General features: G+C 41.6%; 1 protein-coding gene across 1 annotated transcript in view; it reads left to right on the forward strand.

Annotated features, from left to right (window-relative positions):
• Positions 1-1,648: 1,648 nt before the first annotated feature.
• ppil2 (peptidylprolyl isomerase (cyclophilin)-like 2) overlaps positions 1,649-13,910 on the forward strand; it is a 35,307-nt gene continuing 23,045 nt past the window's right edge. The window contains exons 1-10 of the mRNA XM_066688890.1: positions 1,649-1,832; positions 1,984-2,033; positions 2,451-2,496; positions 2,626-2,688; positions 2,971-3,022; positions 6,841-6,892; positions 9,251-9,342; positions 9,464-9,553; positions 11,529-11,604; positions 11,962-12,122. Coding sequence (XP_066544987.1) covers positions 1,801-1,832; positions 1,984-2,033; positions 2,451-2,496; positions 2,626-2,688; positions 2,971-3,022; positions 6,841-6,892; positions 9,251-9,342; positions 9,464-9,553; positions 11,529-11,604; positions 11,962-12,122 — 714 coding nt within the window. The 5' untranslated portion in view covers positions 1,649-1,800. The remainder of the gene's footprint in view (positions 1,833-1,983; positions 2,034-2,450; positions 2,497-2,625; positions 2,689-2,970; positions 3,023-6,840; positions 6,893-9,250; positions 9,343-9,463; positions 9,554-11,528; positions 11,605-11,961; positions 12,123-13,910) is intronic.

Genomic DNA, 13,910 nt, shown 5'->3' on the forward strand with positions numbered 1-13,910 from the left:
GCCCTGCGACTCGAGCCCGCCACCGCGCGGTATACCGCCACGACGTGTCTTTATATCGCGATATCGATTTCATTATGCCATTCGTACATGCAATGCAAACGTATAGCAACAAAACAGCCAGAAATCTGTGAAACTGAACGACCTCGCCTAAGTGCATGTATTGCTCAGATGCCATTACAGTCATTAGTGTATCATTTTTCTTGTAGTAAAAACAAACTGGTTTGAAAATCCCATCTTGGAGACTCTTTGCCTTGCTTCCCTCCCCACCCCCCACCCCAATTTTTTTCTTTTTCTCTATTGTATTTATTTCTCTCATCCACAGAATGATTACAATGTCACTGACACCCTCAGGCTATGGCGCTGAGAGATGGAGTGTGTGTGTGTGTTTGTACCTCCAGATCCCTTGCGCATACGTGCTGCTGAAAAAGGCTCTCCAGTCTAGTCTTTCTGATAGCGACCAAAACTGCCTCCAGCCAAAGACTTCAACTGGAAGAGTCGCTTATATAACAAGATCATGTCAATATTGATATCTCTAACTGGTGCACAATTGCGACTGCTGGATGCAGTTCTGTGCGCCAGGTTCATGCAGTGTTAACATCTCTTTAACCCAATTATAAATGTTCCTTTTATTTTCACCTGATAATTGTATTATCCTCAAGACTTCATTGTTACCAGTGCAGTATCTGCAGTATTGTGGTCAGGACAGAAGGTCTTCTTATATTTTGTGACACCCTCACCCTCAGCTTTACATCACATATTCAGGTGAAATAGCTAGACCAGCATCATATATTGCCATCAATAATGCAGTATAATGCTGCTCAAATATCATCATGCAGTCATGACCTGCAGAGGAATACAACATACACAAAACATTGGCAACGTGTTCTAAAACATTTTTAGTTATATTTTAGTTTTAAACACACACACACAGTGATCACCTGTGGAATTGGCTGTGGTAAGTTTTTAATAAAGTGTGTTATTTTAATTCAGATCAGGTTCACCCAAACTATGGCCCGGGAACCAAATCTGGCCCAGAGCCACACTTGCTTTGGCCCGCAGAAGGGTATGACATCAATAATCTATTAATAAAACATTTTAAAAATCAATCTATGACTTACTAGTTTGAAAATCACAGTACAACAATTACATTTTCTTAAATTCTGATTTTGAAAGTTGGTGATACAAATATTTTAAATGTTTGTCGCGGAAAGTTGCGAACAGACAGGAGGCTGCTGTTCCCTGTTGTGGGGCTGTGAGGGACAAATGGACAGCGGAGTGAGCACAGATCAAAGACAATTTCAAGAATAATAGGGTGAAAGCACTTTTTTAAACTGAAGATAAGCCGTTTGCTTAATATAACAAGAGTCCATAGCTGTCATGAAGGAATATAATGATGGAAGAGACGAAACAAAACACACTGCCAAATATACAGGCCTTGTTACCCCACATTAGTGCAGTGGACTGGATTTTTTGTGACCCTCCTGCTCGAGTTTAGCCTGATAATTAGCACTCCAGGCACTAAAATGTGGGCGCCCTGATTAAGATACACTGCATTGTGAGAAGAGTGAGCCCCTCTGCTGGTTCCCATCGGGCTGTTTCTGATGTAACGGAACTGTGGGCGTGGCCGTGTGTTGCCGCCCGGACGGATTTCCTTGCTGGACAGTTTTCACGGAAGTGGTGTGGGAAGCGACTGTGTCTTATTTGTTTTTTTAACACAAAATATCTTAAATTTGTGGATTTACACCACACAGAGACTGCGAGTTTTTTCCTCTCGAAAAGGCACCATATAAAGCCGTCAAGATGGGGAAGAGACAGCACCAAAAGGATAAAATGTGAGTTTTACGTCCCAATCAGCGCACGATTTGTTATTTTTAATCAAATAAGGTATTTTAAATGTTTCAATGATAAGACGAACTGTAGCTAACTGTATAATTAAACATCACTTTATAATGTTAATGTTTATTTTGGGTTTGGTTTTTTTAGGTACATCACGTGTTCTGAGTACACGCACTTCTATGGAGGAAAGAAACCAGGTACTATAATGTTTTTTTTTTATATTATTTTATATTTTATTCTTTGCCTCTGATACAAAATCAACAACAACAACACCATGATCTAAAAAACGCAGACGTCTTTACTTTATTTAAAGAGCGATATCTGTTTTGTAAACTGCACTGTAAACCTCTATGACCAAGACGAGTTGAAAGTGATTGAAAAGGATTTAAAGTGACTCTGCCGTCATTGATTCAGCGTCCAGTCACCAGTATATGTAATATCCCACCATAAAAGCATGCATTGATACGTTATGATTGTTATTGATATGCTTTGCAATTTAATGACAACCAGTGATTGTGTCGACTTTCGATGTCGTCAGTATCCTTAGTTATACTTCATGAAATGGGTGCTTAAAATGTAGTGTTTTTGTTTTAATATCATTTTTGTATTTGCAGATATCCCGAAGGCTAACTTCAGGCGCTTGCCGTTTGATCACTGCAGGTAAGAAAAAAAGTTGACTGTAGTCCATTGTTTTTTTTTTTATTATTTCTTGAAATAATACTTATTTTTTTTCCATTCTCCCTGAAGTCCCTTTTTTTTCTTCTGATTTTGCTGTTTTTATTTTTTCAGTCTATCCCTTCAGCCATTTGAGTATCCCATGTGCACACCTGAAGGGCATGTCTTTGATTTGCTGTGAGTATCTCATGAGGATGGTCTCTATTATTATTATTATTATTATTATTATTATTATTATTATCATCAGTAATGGATACCTCAAATACCTGAGTTTTAAGGGTTCACAGGGAGGTGAGATGGTGATTGTTGTTTTTGCTTTAATGCGATATTTGATTAATTATTTCAAACTGAGATTTTTGTTCTGTACATAAATATGAACTATTGCAGTTTTAGTAACTTGTCTTTATAGAGCATGCGTGTACAATCTGAAAACACTTCATTCTTCTCTTCACTGTGTAGGAGCATAGTTCCCTGGATAAAGAAATTTGGGACCAACCCAATATCTGGAGAGGTGAGTCTTCTGTATTGTGTCAGCAGAGACCGCACATTAAAACAAAGCTGAGATTGTAATGTGAGCAGCAGGTTGGTTAGTCATATGAAAAGCTCATAGGTACTGCAGTGCAATCCAATTTCGCTTTATTCTTACAGCAATCTGATTATTGTTGTTGTAATTACTCATTTTGTATTAGCAGACAACATTAGAACACCACAATGTCTATTTCCAAATTATTACATTATTGCCCCTTGTTTGCCCCCCTGTATTGTGTATCAGAATTGTAATTTGTTTCTCAAGTAGTTAGTTCTGAGGAAGCATTGAGTGTACCGTTATCTTAAATGGTTATTTTGTGTCTTAATATTGGTTATGGCTTTTAACAGAAAACATTGTCTAGATGTGAGATTTTGAATGCTTTTATTACACAATATAAAATCCTTGAGGCTGTGGTTAACCTTGTTCTACAATTATTATTATTTTTCATGTCTTAGAAGCAAGTCTTATTCAGTCAATGCCAAGATGTTCTCATTGCCGTGGGCTTCTCCAGGGAACAGCATTGATTCGCTGCCATGTTGTAGGCTATTTAGCAGCCTCTCTTGCACCTCACCACTAGGCGGAGCCATATGCCGTGTTGTGAACCTGTTTGCTTGGATGCTGCTTGGATGACATGGCAGGGGAATGTGGTCAGTTGTTGTTTTGTGTTAATGCCAACTACTCTCAACAGTGGTGCTAAATAAGCATTGTTTTTAAGTCAGTCTCTGTGGAATTCAGTCGGGCAACATAAAAATAGAAATAGCCCTTAAAATAGAGAGAGAGAATGAAAGACCACATTAAACTGACCGAGAAAATAGCTTTAAGGGAACAAAGAGGACAGCAATTGGAAAGGATGCAGAATGTGTTTTTGGTGATTGGTTGGGTGTGGGGGATATGGAAGAGGAGTGAGGCAGTATTTAGTTTGTGGGTAGCTGGATATTTATTTTACCATAGCATCTATCGTGGTACTTTTAGTGTGCTCCATGCCCAAGATGTGATGGCTTTGCGTTCTGCATGAGAAAAAAAGGAAACTGAATGAGAAAGTTCCGCATTTTTCTGTGTTTACCTGTCAGTCCAATTAGAGTTTTGATCGAAATTCCACTGTATCCAAGGATAGATTCCTTCCCCCTGCATTTTAGGACCCTGATGCAATGCTAGGCTAATGTAAAAATAAGGAGCACTTCTAGACTTCTTGGACTGTGTATTTATTGGTCTGTAAGGATCTAATTGCATTTTGAACTTGCTGTTGAAAGGTGAGATTTGTGTACTTGGCTGTAATGCTTAGTCTGGTTTGCACTCAAAGCACCTCTTTGTTGCAAGCTGTTGCAGGAAAATGTGACAGTGAGAAGCCTAACATTTCTTTTGGCTATTTTTAAACCTCAAAACAAAATGGACTCTTAAGCACTTGGCTTGTCTGCGTTTATTGTCAACTATTACCCTCCCTATGGAAGAACTGCACAGCTGCATTCTTTGTTTAATCTGAGAGAGAGAGAGGAAAGAGAGGGAGAGACCAACCGCCTGACAGACAGACTGGACACTACAGCCATGTACACTGTAGTCCCACTGCAGTCCAGCCCAGTGTGTGTGTGTGTGAGTGAGTGTGTGAGTGAGTGAGTGAGTGAGTGAGTGAGTGCATAGGACAGCTGTGGCTTGCATTCTGCCTGTGGTATTCTTGGCCCGAGATTTTTTTAGTAACAAGTCTGGACAAGTTATTTTGGGGACGGTTGGCACTGATTGTATGAGAACTCCAGCTACCCTGTAGTGTACCAGCATTGATCAGAATGAAAACATAAAAAAAGTTAATGAGTTTCAGATATGTTCAGAACAGTTCAATGTGGGCCATTATCTTCTGCACCCTTTGAGAAAGATCTCCATTCCTGATTCAGTGTTTCAAGCTTTGTTTCATTTCACTTTGGATTTTGTTGCCAATGGAATTATTTGGGAAATCACAGCTGACGTTAACAAGTCCTTGCTACACCTGGCTGTGTGTAAGCAACTCACCCCACGTTAAGACGCTAAGCTCCGGTGGGCTGACGCATTGCAAAGAGGATTAGAGAGAGATGACCCGAGTGATGTGCTAGGGATTGACTACTCTTCACCCCACTGGTGGGAGGGTGTGTGAGATATTACACTGTGCTACTGACTTCCAATGAGTCTGGTGCTCAGCTCTGGTGATGTCAGCGGTCGGTCAGAGCCCTGAAACTTGCTGGTGACCTCACAGACTGCCGATGAGCCATCATAGCTCGGGTGCAATATTAGCTCAACCTCTTTCTGGACCAGGGCTAGGGTCTGATTTCCACATCTGCCTTAACTTGGTATCTTTGTATTAAGGATCAGGTCCCAAACATCCTGTGTTTAATTCTACACGTTTGCCATTCAGGCGCATTTGGGATCCTGCACCTTATTTGATACTTTTTTTAAATTGTAGGCACTATGTATCCTGTTATGACTATGTATGGTTTTCAGTTACATTAAAAAAAAAAAAAAAAAACTAAAATAGCTGTAGTTTGGATATGAATCCATTAAACTGTCCAGTTACACATTCATTCAGTCGGCACCCAAGCTGTAGTTTCCAGACCGCACATTGATTTATACTGTGAATGAGTGTCTCTGAACAGCGCGCTCCTTCGTTGACCGTACACCCAAGGTTATCTCACAGGCATGGAGATCCCCCAGATATGTTCTCCTTTTTCTCAGAACGCTGTACTGGGAATTCACTTTGCATTTTGTGCCAATAAAATGTTCCAGGGGGGATAAACATTTTTTTTTGTTTTATTGCTCAAATAATTTTGCTCCGTTTCCACAGCAGCCCTTGATTCGCAGAGATAGGCGTTGTAGCTGTCCCTCCTGCGCTCGCTTCCCCTTGCCAAGATCAACATCTGGGAGTTGAGCTGGCATAGAGTCTGCATGGCTAACCTAAAGACAGGCTCCTCTGTATTTTGGCACGTCTTGCCGAAGCGCAGTAATTTGTAGTGACGTGGTTGGGAGCTGAAGTTATTGAATTTTCAGCTTTACATCTCTATTTTGCCAGTGGTGTGCATCATACAGGGGAAAGAAAAACAAATGCAACTTTGAACTTCCCTTGGTTTTATTTGTGATCTGCAACACCTACACTGGAGAGCTGTCATTTCCCAGTGCCTGCCTATTTTATTTCCCCGTCTCTGCTGTAATCGGGTGCTATTTTGGCCCTGGCAGTGACGTAGTCTGGCTCTTCAGCCGCCAGCTTGCTTTTGTTGTTCTGCCGTTCTGCAGCACTAGGATGGTTTCCATGGTAAATTTTAATGGTCCCTTGACTCAGTCCAAAGAAATGAAGACTCCAGGTTGCTTAAAAAGCCTGTTGATTTTTGAGTGTTTTTCAATTTTATTTTTGAACCTGTGCTTTTCAGCTTTAACAAATCACGTATTGTTTGCCTGCTGTTATGCTAAAAAAACACAATTTTCTTCAGTAATGACACCAGAGAAAGACTTCAACATATAGTGCTTTGTAGCCCATTGATTTGTTTTACATATTCATACATCAAGTTTAAATAAATAAATGATCCATGATGGTATAGGTAACTACACAGCCAGTCTTGGTGTTGGAACAGACTTCGTTCATCACAAGTTCTGATTTTGCAAGTAGGGGGTTAACGCTATCACAGTGGCCAAGGAATGCATGCCTGTCTTTTCTCCCCCCTCCTAAAGCATAAATGTGATTTAGCAATTGGAGCGGTTACTGTTTTTCTGAAATTCAATTACAGCCTTGCCCGAGGATGTCTTCTTGATATATTAACAGTGTGTTACCTGCCACCTTCTCTTTCTAGAAACTGGAAGCCAAGTCCCTCATCAAGCTGAACATTGCAAAGAACAACGAAGGTATGTGTCAAAGTGTCACAGAAGTACACTTTCTTTGTAGAGAGACTGGAACAGAGAGGTTGGTTATTTTGGTCCAAAACGTGGTGTGTAGTGAAAGCATGATGTAGCTCCTAAAAGTTTGATAAACCAGAGTTCTAGGTGACACGAATACTTCTGCATTGTATCGTATTGAAAGTGTGTTACAAGCATCTTGTGAGACCCCTGGCTGGCTGGACATGTGACCCTGCAGCATTGTCAGTGAGAGCGCTGTTGGACCTCCCTGTACCACACCTCTGAAACGCCTTTTCTCCGGGCTGTGTTCCGTGGGCTCCGGCTTGTGCCATCTTCAGACAAGTTCTTTGCCGTCAGATGTCTTCACAGCAGAGAGTCAGAGACCAGAGAGGAACAGGACTGGACAGGACAGGAGAAAAATGAAAACTGTTCCTAATGGAAGTTCTTGCAGTCTCTCGGTGGTACTCTTTTAATTGAACCCATCTGTTGGAGCTTAGTCAGCTGTTTACTCATTGAGAAACTGGGGCGGGGGGGGTAATGCGAGAACTAGTGTATAGCCATATTCAGCCTTTTTGTCTGTGTTTGATTGTCTTTGTGTGTGCGTGGATAAAAAGCAGGTTTAGTTGCAGTTTTGTGGGGCATTGAACTGCATCGCATTCATGGGTGATTACCGAAGGGGGGGACAATGCCCTGTGTTTTTCGGAGTTTGTTGAGGTTTTGGCCTGAACTCTTTAAAATGTTCTGCAATAGTAACAGAAGTAGGGGTGAAAGTAAGGGAAGAGGGGGCAGATGAATGTGGGCAGAATGATATGAGCCACAGGGAGCCTGACGGTCCAGGTAATGGGTTAAAATCCTGAGCGGTATCCAGGAATGCTCGAGCTGGCATCCTGCCTCCCTCACCCACACTGAACTCATTTTGAACCTAATGAAGCGCAAGGCCTTAAGATTTGCTTAACTGATCTACGGGGACTATGTAGTAAATTTCTCCTAATGTGAGCAATTTTCCACTATACCCACCCTACCCAACCCATATATATATATATATATATATATATATAGATAAAACAAACACACCAAACAAACAAAGTTTACATCTTTGTTTTTTCTCATGTGGTTTTATTGCTTTGCTATAAAATATATATACAACAAGCTGCTCTAGATCTGGTGCCATTCCTAATAATACCAGCAGGTAATACTGGCGACAAAAACCCATTCTTTTTGTTGCAATGGAAAAAGTAATTGTCTTCATTGCCCTCCCTTTTTCAGCAGCATGTTGGCCTGCTTTAGTGTGGGGCTTTTAGCAGCTATTCGTCTTTGATGTTCGAAGCACTGTTACATTATACCCATCAAGGTTACAGTAATGTATGCTCTGTTCACAAAACAAATATATACAATATATTAGGTAGGTAATCCGGGTAACCTCTTAATAAGTGATGTTCAGATGTCCTGTATCCTAGGTTTGGGATTTCACAGGCTGTGTTCTTTGGCACATTTTGTCTTTTGTTTTGTGTTGTTGCCATTTCGAACCTGATCTATATCTTATTGCTAGTTTGGAGATATGCACTTCCGCTGATAAAATTCACGAGAATTTTTCTGTAAATAACTAGCAGCCCCCCTCCCTTCCTTCGGTTTTCTGAAGCCATTAGTTTTCTTTCTTTTCTTCCCACCTTCTTTCATCCAGAGGACAATGGCAATTGAGATTGACAGAGTGGTTTCCGTTAAAGCTTTCTGTGAATATTTTTTATTTCCAATCCAAATGTCCTCTTTGACCAGCTGTTTGTGGCGAGAGGTAGAACAGAAAGCATTGGCCCTCTGCAGTATTAGATTTCCTGCCTTTTAATTATAACTTGATGTATGGATGTCAACAGTTAATGATGATTGTAAGCATCTTATAACATTCTGAATGAGATCACTTTACTGTGCGCTTTTGTATTTCTTGTAGGTTCGTTTTTTTCATTATAACTGTAGTATGTATCAACATATTTCTTTTCAATTAGCGACTGTATAGGCCCTCACGTGTTGAAGGAGAAAATCTCCAATTAAATGCATTCTGAGAAAAGTTACCGTATTCATCAAGCTCCTCTATCTCTACTGTGTCTGCTGTTCCCTCTGGACTTTAACTGTGCAGGCAGGAAGCTGGGGAGGTGATGGGGGGGGGGGTCCCATTCTGGGTAGTACTGTTGTTTCTTCTCGTATTGAGTACATTGAGAGAGCGATTGCAAAAAAAGAAAAAAGGCCACTAATCTTGTAGTGGTGTGTACATGGATATTTATGTATGATACATGTGGACATTGTGTGATATGAATATCTTTTTGGCACGTACATTGCGTGTCTTTGTTGCAGTGTTTTTTACATGTTTCAACACAGGGAAGTTCCACTGCCCCGTCCTGTACAATGTCTTCACCAACAACTCGCACATAGTGGCCAACATGAAAACCGGCAACGTGTTTTCCTATGAGGTAAGACACCCGTTCATCAATGGTGTTTCTGATAAGAGTGCAGGAAGAATGCAGCATTATCCTCTGGGCAGCACCTGCATTTCCTTTTTAAGTCGTACTGTGATTTTGCTTCTGCCAACAGGCCGTGGAACAGCTCAATGTCAAAACCAAATCTTACAAGGACCTGCTGACCGACGAGCCCTTCTCTCGCTCGGACATCATCACTCTACAGGTACCGAGTGTGTCACTTTTCTTATCCCTCCAACATATTCAGTATATGTTGAAGTCTTCCACTATATCCCTAGGTCTGTATCCACCTAGGTTACACCTGTAACCAAAGACCTAGGGATATAGTGGAAGACTTCAACATAGGTAGACTCAATTAATTAATGCCACATCCTACAGATTCGGGTTTGTCCTCCTGCCCCTTTTCGGCCTGGCCTTCCAGATGCTCACGTCATCCTGGTGTAGATACTGAGCACTGCAGTCACCAATCAGCAGAGCAAACGGTCATTTGCAGAAAATATGGAATCCAGACCCCCAATATATCTTCAGATGGTCATGTGTAGTGAGCAGATAGCCTGCCAAATCATCGCTCTATTGGGAAGCTTTCAAAAACCGAAATGATCAAGACCGGTCTAGCAGCCTCCTCCCGTTTGTAAACTTTGGCCTAGACCAACTTTGACCTACTGGTGATCCATGAAGCTTGTTCCCCATCCTGTGTTTATTTATAATTTGTTAAGTGGTAGACTGTTATATAGGTGTTAGAAGATTTGGAGTTTGCAATTCATGGTTAGACTTTTTCGAGCTAGGCCTTTAAGTTTTTCAGTTTTTGGGTTTGTTGTTCTTGTTTGATTGATTTTGAAACCCCATCAAATGTTAATTACTCTGGCAGTTCGTGACCTGGTTAAACGGGCTGGCTTTTGGTGCTGTTTTGTCCGGCACAGGAAGAGGATGAGACCGATGATATTCGCCATGAAGACGTTGTGACCCATTTGGGACAGCTTCTTGTGTTGCTTTCTTTTCTTGTGCTTCCTTTATTGCGAAGCAGAATCTGATCTGAGGAGACGTCCTGCGGTATGAATTACGACATTGTTTCTGTCCCTGTAATGAAATCTGAAGGCACTGCCACAATTATCCCCACTCGCAATGTACGCTGTGGCCGAGGGGAACCTGAAATGTAGCCTTGTCCCAGCCAGTGCATTACGATACGGGTGTGTGGAGGTGTTGGGTGACTTTGGAAAGGATTCCGCTGAAACTGTCCAGATCTTTGATGTCTTCCTCCCTGTGTCAGTGCTCCCCTCTCTCGCCCCGCATTGGCTGAAATTATTCCGACAGTGCATCACGACCGGACCTCCAAGGGCACTTGCTGAATTCACTGAACTGAATTAAGTGTTCATATCGCGCCTTTGACCCCAGTGTGTGTCATAGCTGCAACTGTAATTACAATTATGACGTTGAGAAATTGCATTTGTCACATACTCAAACCACACACACAGGTTTGGTTACATAAGTAATGGGTACATTTTCATAGTCTTCTGAGGTTGTGCTGATCTTTGTTTTCCACAATAAACATCTGACCAGTGTGTAGGACATGCATCTAAATTTGATTAGCTACATTGGTGTCAAACTTAAGTGCTTCTCTACAAATGACCCTGAAGATTTTGGAAAGGCATTCCATAAAAAAACCTTAAAATGCAACAGTTTTGTTGTAGAGAAGAGACTGTATCTGTAATTTAACAGTGTTAATGTTAATCTCTACCATTTAAAATTAAAATATTTCACATATAAAGAGACTACAAAAGGAAAAACTAAGAGGAAAGAAATTACTTCTCAACCTGACATCTCTTATGCACATGACATACCCTGAAATGGAGTAAATCACAGAAGGATGTTGTAAAAAAAGGTCTTCATCTAAAATTTCCCCTCTTCTCCCCTTGGGATGTGAAAAATCAATGAGGCCTTGATTGGAAAACATATTTTCTTTGCCGTTTCTGAGAACTCTAGCTCCTTCAGTTGATTTTAGGTTAATTTGATTTAATTGGTTTGGCTTTTCAATTTTTTTTATATAGTGTCACTCAGATATCTCAGACTCTCTTGACTATTGAAAATATATTTCCATTGTAAGTTTTAAAGCATTGATTACATGAAGAAAATGTCTCAATGATTATTTATTTATTTATTTATTTATTTATTTATTTATGTAGGATCCCACAAACCTGGACAAGTTCAACGTCTCCAACTTCTTCCATGTTAAGAACAACTTGAAGGTCCCAGATCCAGGTAAATTTTTCCTTGATCCATGTAACGTCTCTGCTTCCTGTTGGCCGTTTAAGCATGTGGTATTATTGCTCTTAACCCTGTTATTGGTAAGACTCTGTTTTATATTATGTGACTTGTTTTGCTGTGGGTTTATAACTTTCAACTTTTTATTAAGCGATTTTTTTGAACATCTGCGGACATCCTTGCATCGATGATTTCCCCTGACAACGCAAACCATTTTTTATAGAATTACTTCCCACTGTGTTGATTACTAAAACCTCTAAGAGAAAGGAAGGTGGAGACTCTGTTTTGACAGATAGTAACTCCCTCAATGTTCCTCTGTTCCGCTCAGACGCTCTTTTGTTCTGTGTGTTGCAGATGAGGAGAAAGCCAGGTTGGACCCCTCGTACCATCTGAAGAGCACCAACATGGAAACCAGGGAGACGCTGGCTGAGCTCTACAAAGATTTCAAGGGTGACGAAATGCTGGCTGCCACTATGAAAGAACCAGCGACAAAGAAAACTGACAAACTGAATGCGGTGAGGCGTGCTGTTGGCCTTGTTGTCCTCTACAGGGTCCAGGGTGACGAATATCAGATTTCAGTCACTTTCCCTTTGAGTCACAAGCTCTTATCAAAACACTCTTGATGCTCAATAGGGAAAAGGACCAGCCGTGTGGGAGCAGGGATTTTTGTATATAAACTTAGTTTATTTTTATTTTTTATATGAACTGCTATCAATCTCTTCATGGATTTCTTCCTCAAGAGACAAAATGACCCGTCATCACCCAGGACCCAGAGCTGGGTCAGGGGTGTCTTGAAACAGAAAGTAGCTGACTGAGGGTGTGTGTGAGACAGCACCTCGCCCTGCTGTTAGGGAATAATTGGGGTGACAGAATGGAGGTATTTGCTTGTGCAGGAATGTAAAAACATGCTCCTGTCTCACCCAGCGCAGAGCTGCCTTCCCTTTCCTTTCTCTACTGCTGAACTGAGTTTACGCAGCGTGTTTTCGTAATGCGTGAGACGGGAGACACTATGTCACCGGCTGCCTGCGGTCAGGGTGCCAGTTGGCAGGACGAGCGGCCTTGCCTCTGAAAGCACACTGCCGTCTACATCTGGGAACCCGCCCTTCGCCGATCAGGTCCGGTGCTTTGCCAAGGCCAGTCAGAGGCAGAACCGCAGCGGGCTGGCTTTGCCCAGTGAGCCAATGATGTTCTTAGCTGAGACGGTGAGATCACCTATCCCCTTACATCGGTATCCCAGGGGTGCACTGCAACTGGAGTTGCCAAAAGCACCTCACTTCTTGTATGCGAAAACGGCTTTTTCAACGCTCATTCTTCTCTCTCTCTCCCCCCTCGTCCCTCAGCAGCTCTAATCAAAAGTGTTAAGCCCTGCCTGTGTCTTAATTAAGTTGGTGTTATCTGATGCCGACTGAACCAGGTTTGCAATTTTACTTTTTAATTTTTCTAAGCTATGCCTTAAAGAAAGTGAAAAGTGCTTGAAAGTGCTTTGGTGTTTTCTTGGGCGAGGGAAGTGATCGCCATGGCTTCTTTCCGCATGTTGTAAGGACATTCTGCCGTCCTGATGTGACGTTCTGCATACGTCTCCCATGGTCTCAACATCCTCACCTGGATTAATTGCTGTTTAAAAAAAGGGCATGAATTTGGTACTTTCAAAAATGTTTTATTTGCAAATTGAGCACCGAAGGACAAAACACAGGGCATACGAGTCCAGCGGAGTCAAATCACAACAGGACAAAAGGTTACATTTAGGCACAATTGCTTCTCAGTGACAATGATCTTGGCACGATGGCAGGACACTAGGGCTGCTTGCCTTGCAGTCTTGAAGCCTTCCTATGGGCCAGACAGCAGAGCAAGCCTGCAGACTCCTGCTTCTGCCCTCCGTTGCTCTGTTAGCGGAACAGCGGATGACTTCAGCTCTTCGGCACAGACTTATTGCTTGGCACAGTGCTGATCTTTTAACTAAATGGGTCTAAAAAGTTTTTAGGAGGCTCCATTAAGTTCAGATGGCTGCAGAGAAAATCTTTCCCCCGGTGCCAAGCATAGAAGTGCAAGCTGAGAGGGGTAAATTTAGAAAAGGCAAAGCATTAACCCTTTACCCATCAATGACTGACGTGGGCATTTGAGAAACGAGAAGAATGAGAGTTATTGATTGCAGTTGGTGATTATACAAACTTTTTGCACAATTTGCGAGTACAGTTCTTGTCTAAGTGTACTGCTTCAAAAAAAATCAATACATAAAAATAAAACCAGAGCTGATAATCCTCTCCAGCTCCAAGGCATTGTGGGAGATGGATTGTTTGTTTAAA

This window comes from Amia ocellicauda, chromosome 17 (assembly GCF_036373705.1).
Source record: "Amia ocellicauda isolate fAmiCal2 chromosome 17, fAmiCal2.hap1, whole genome shotgun sequence".
Lineage (NCBI taxonomy): Eukaryota > Metazoa > Chordata > Actinopteri > Amiiformes > Amiidae > Amia > Amia ocellicauda.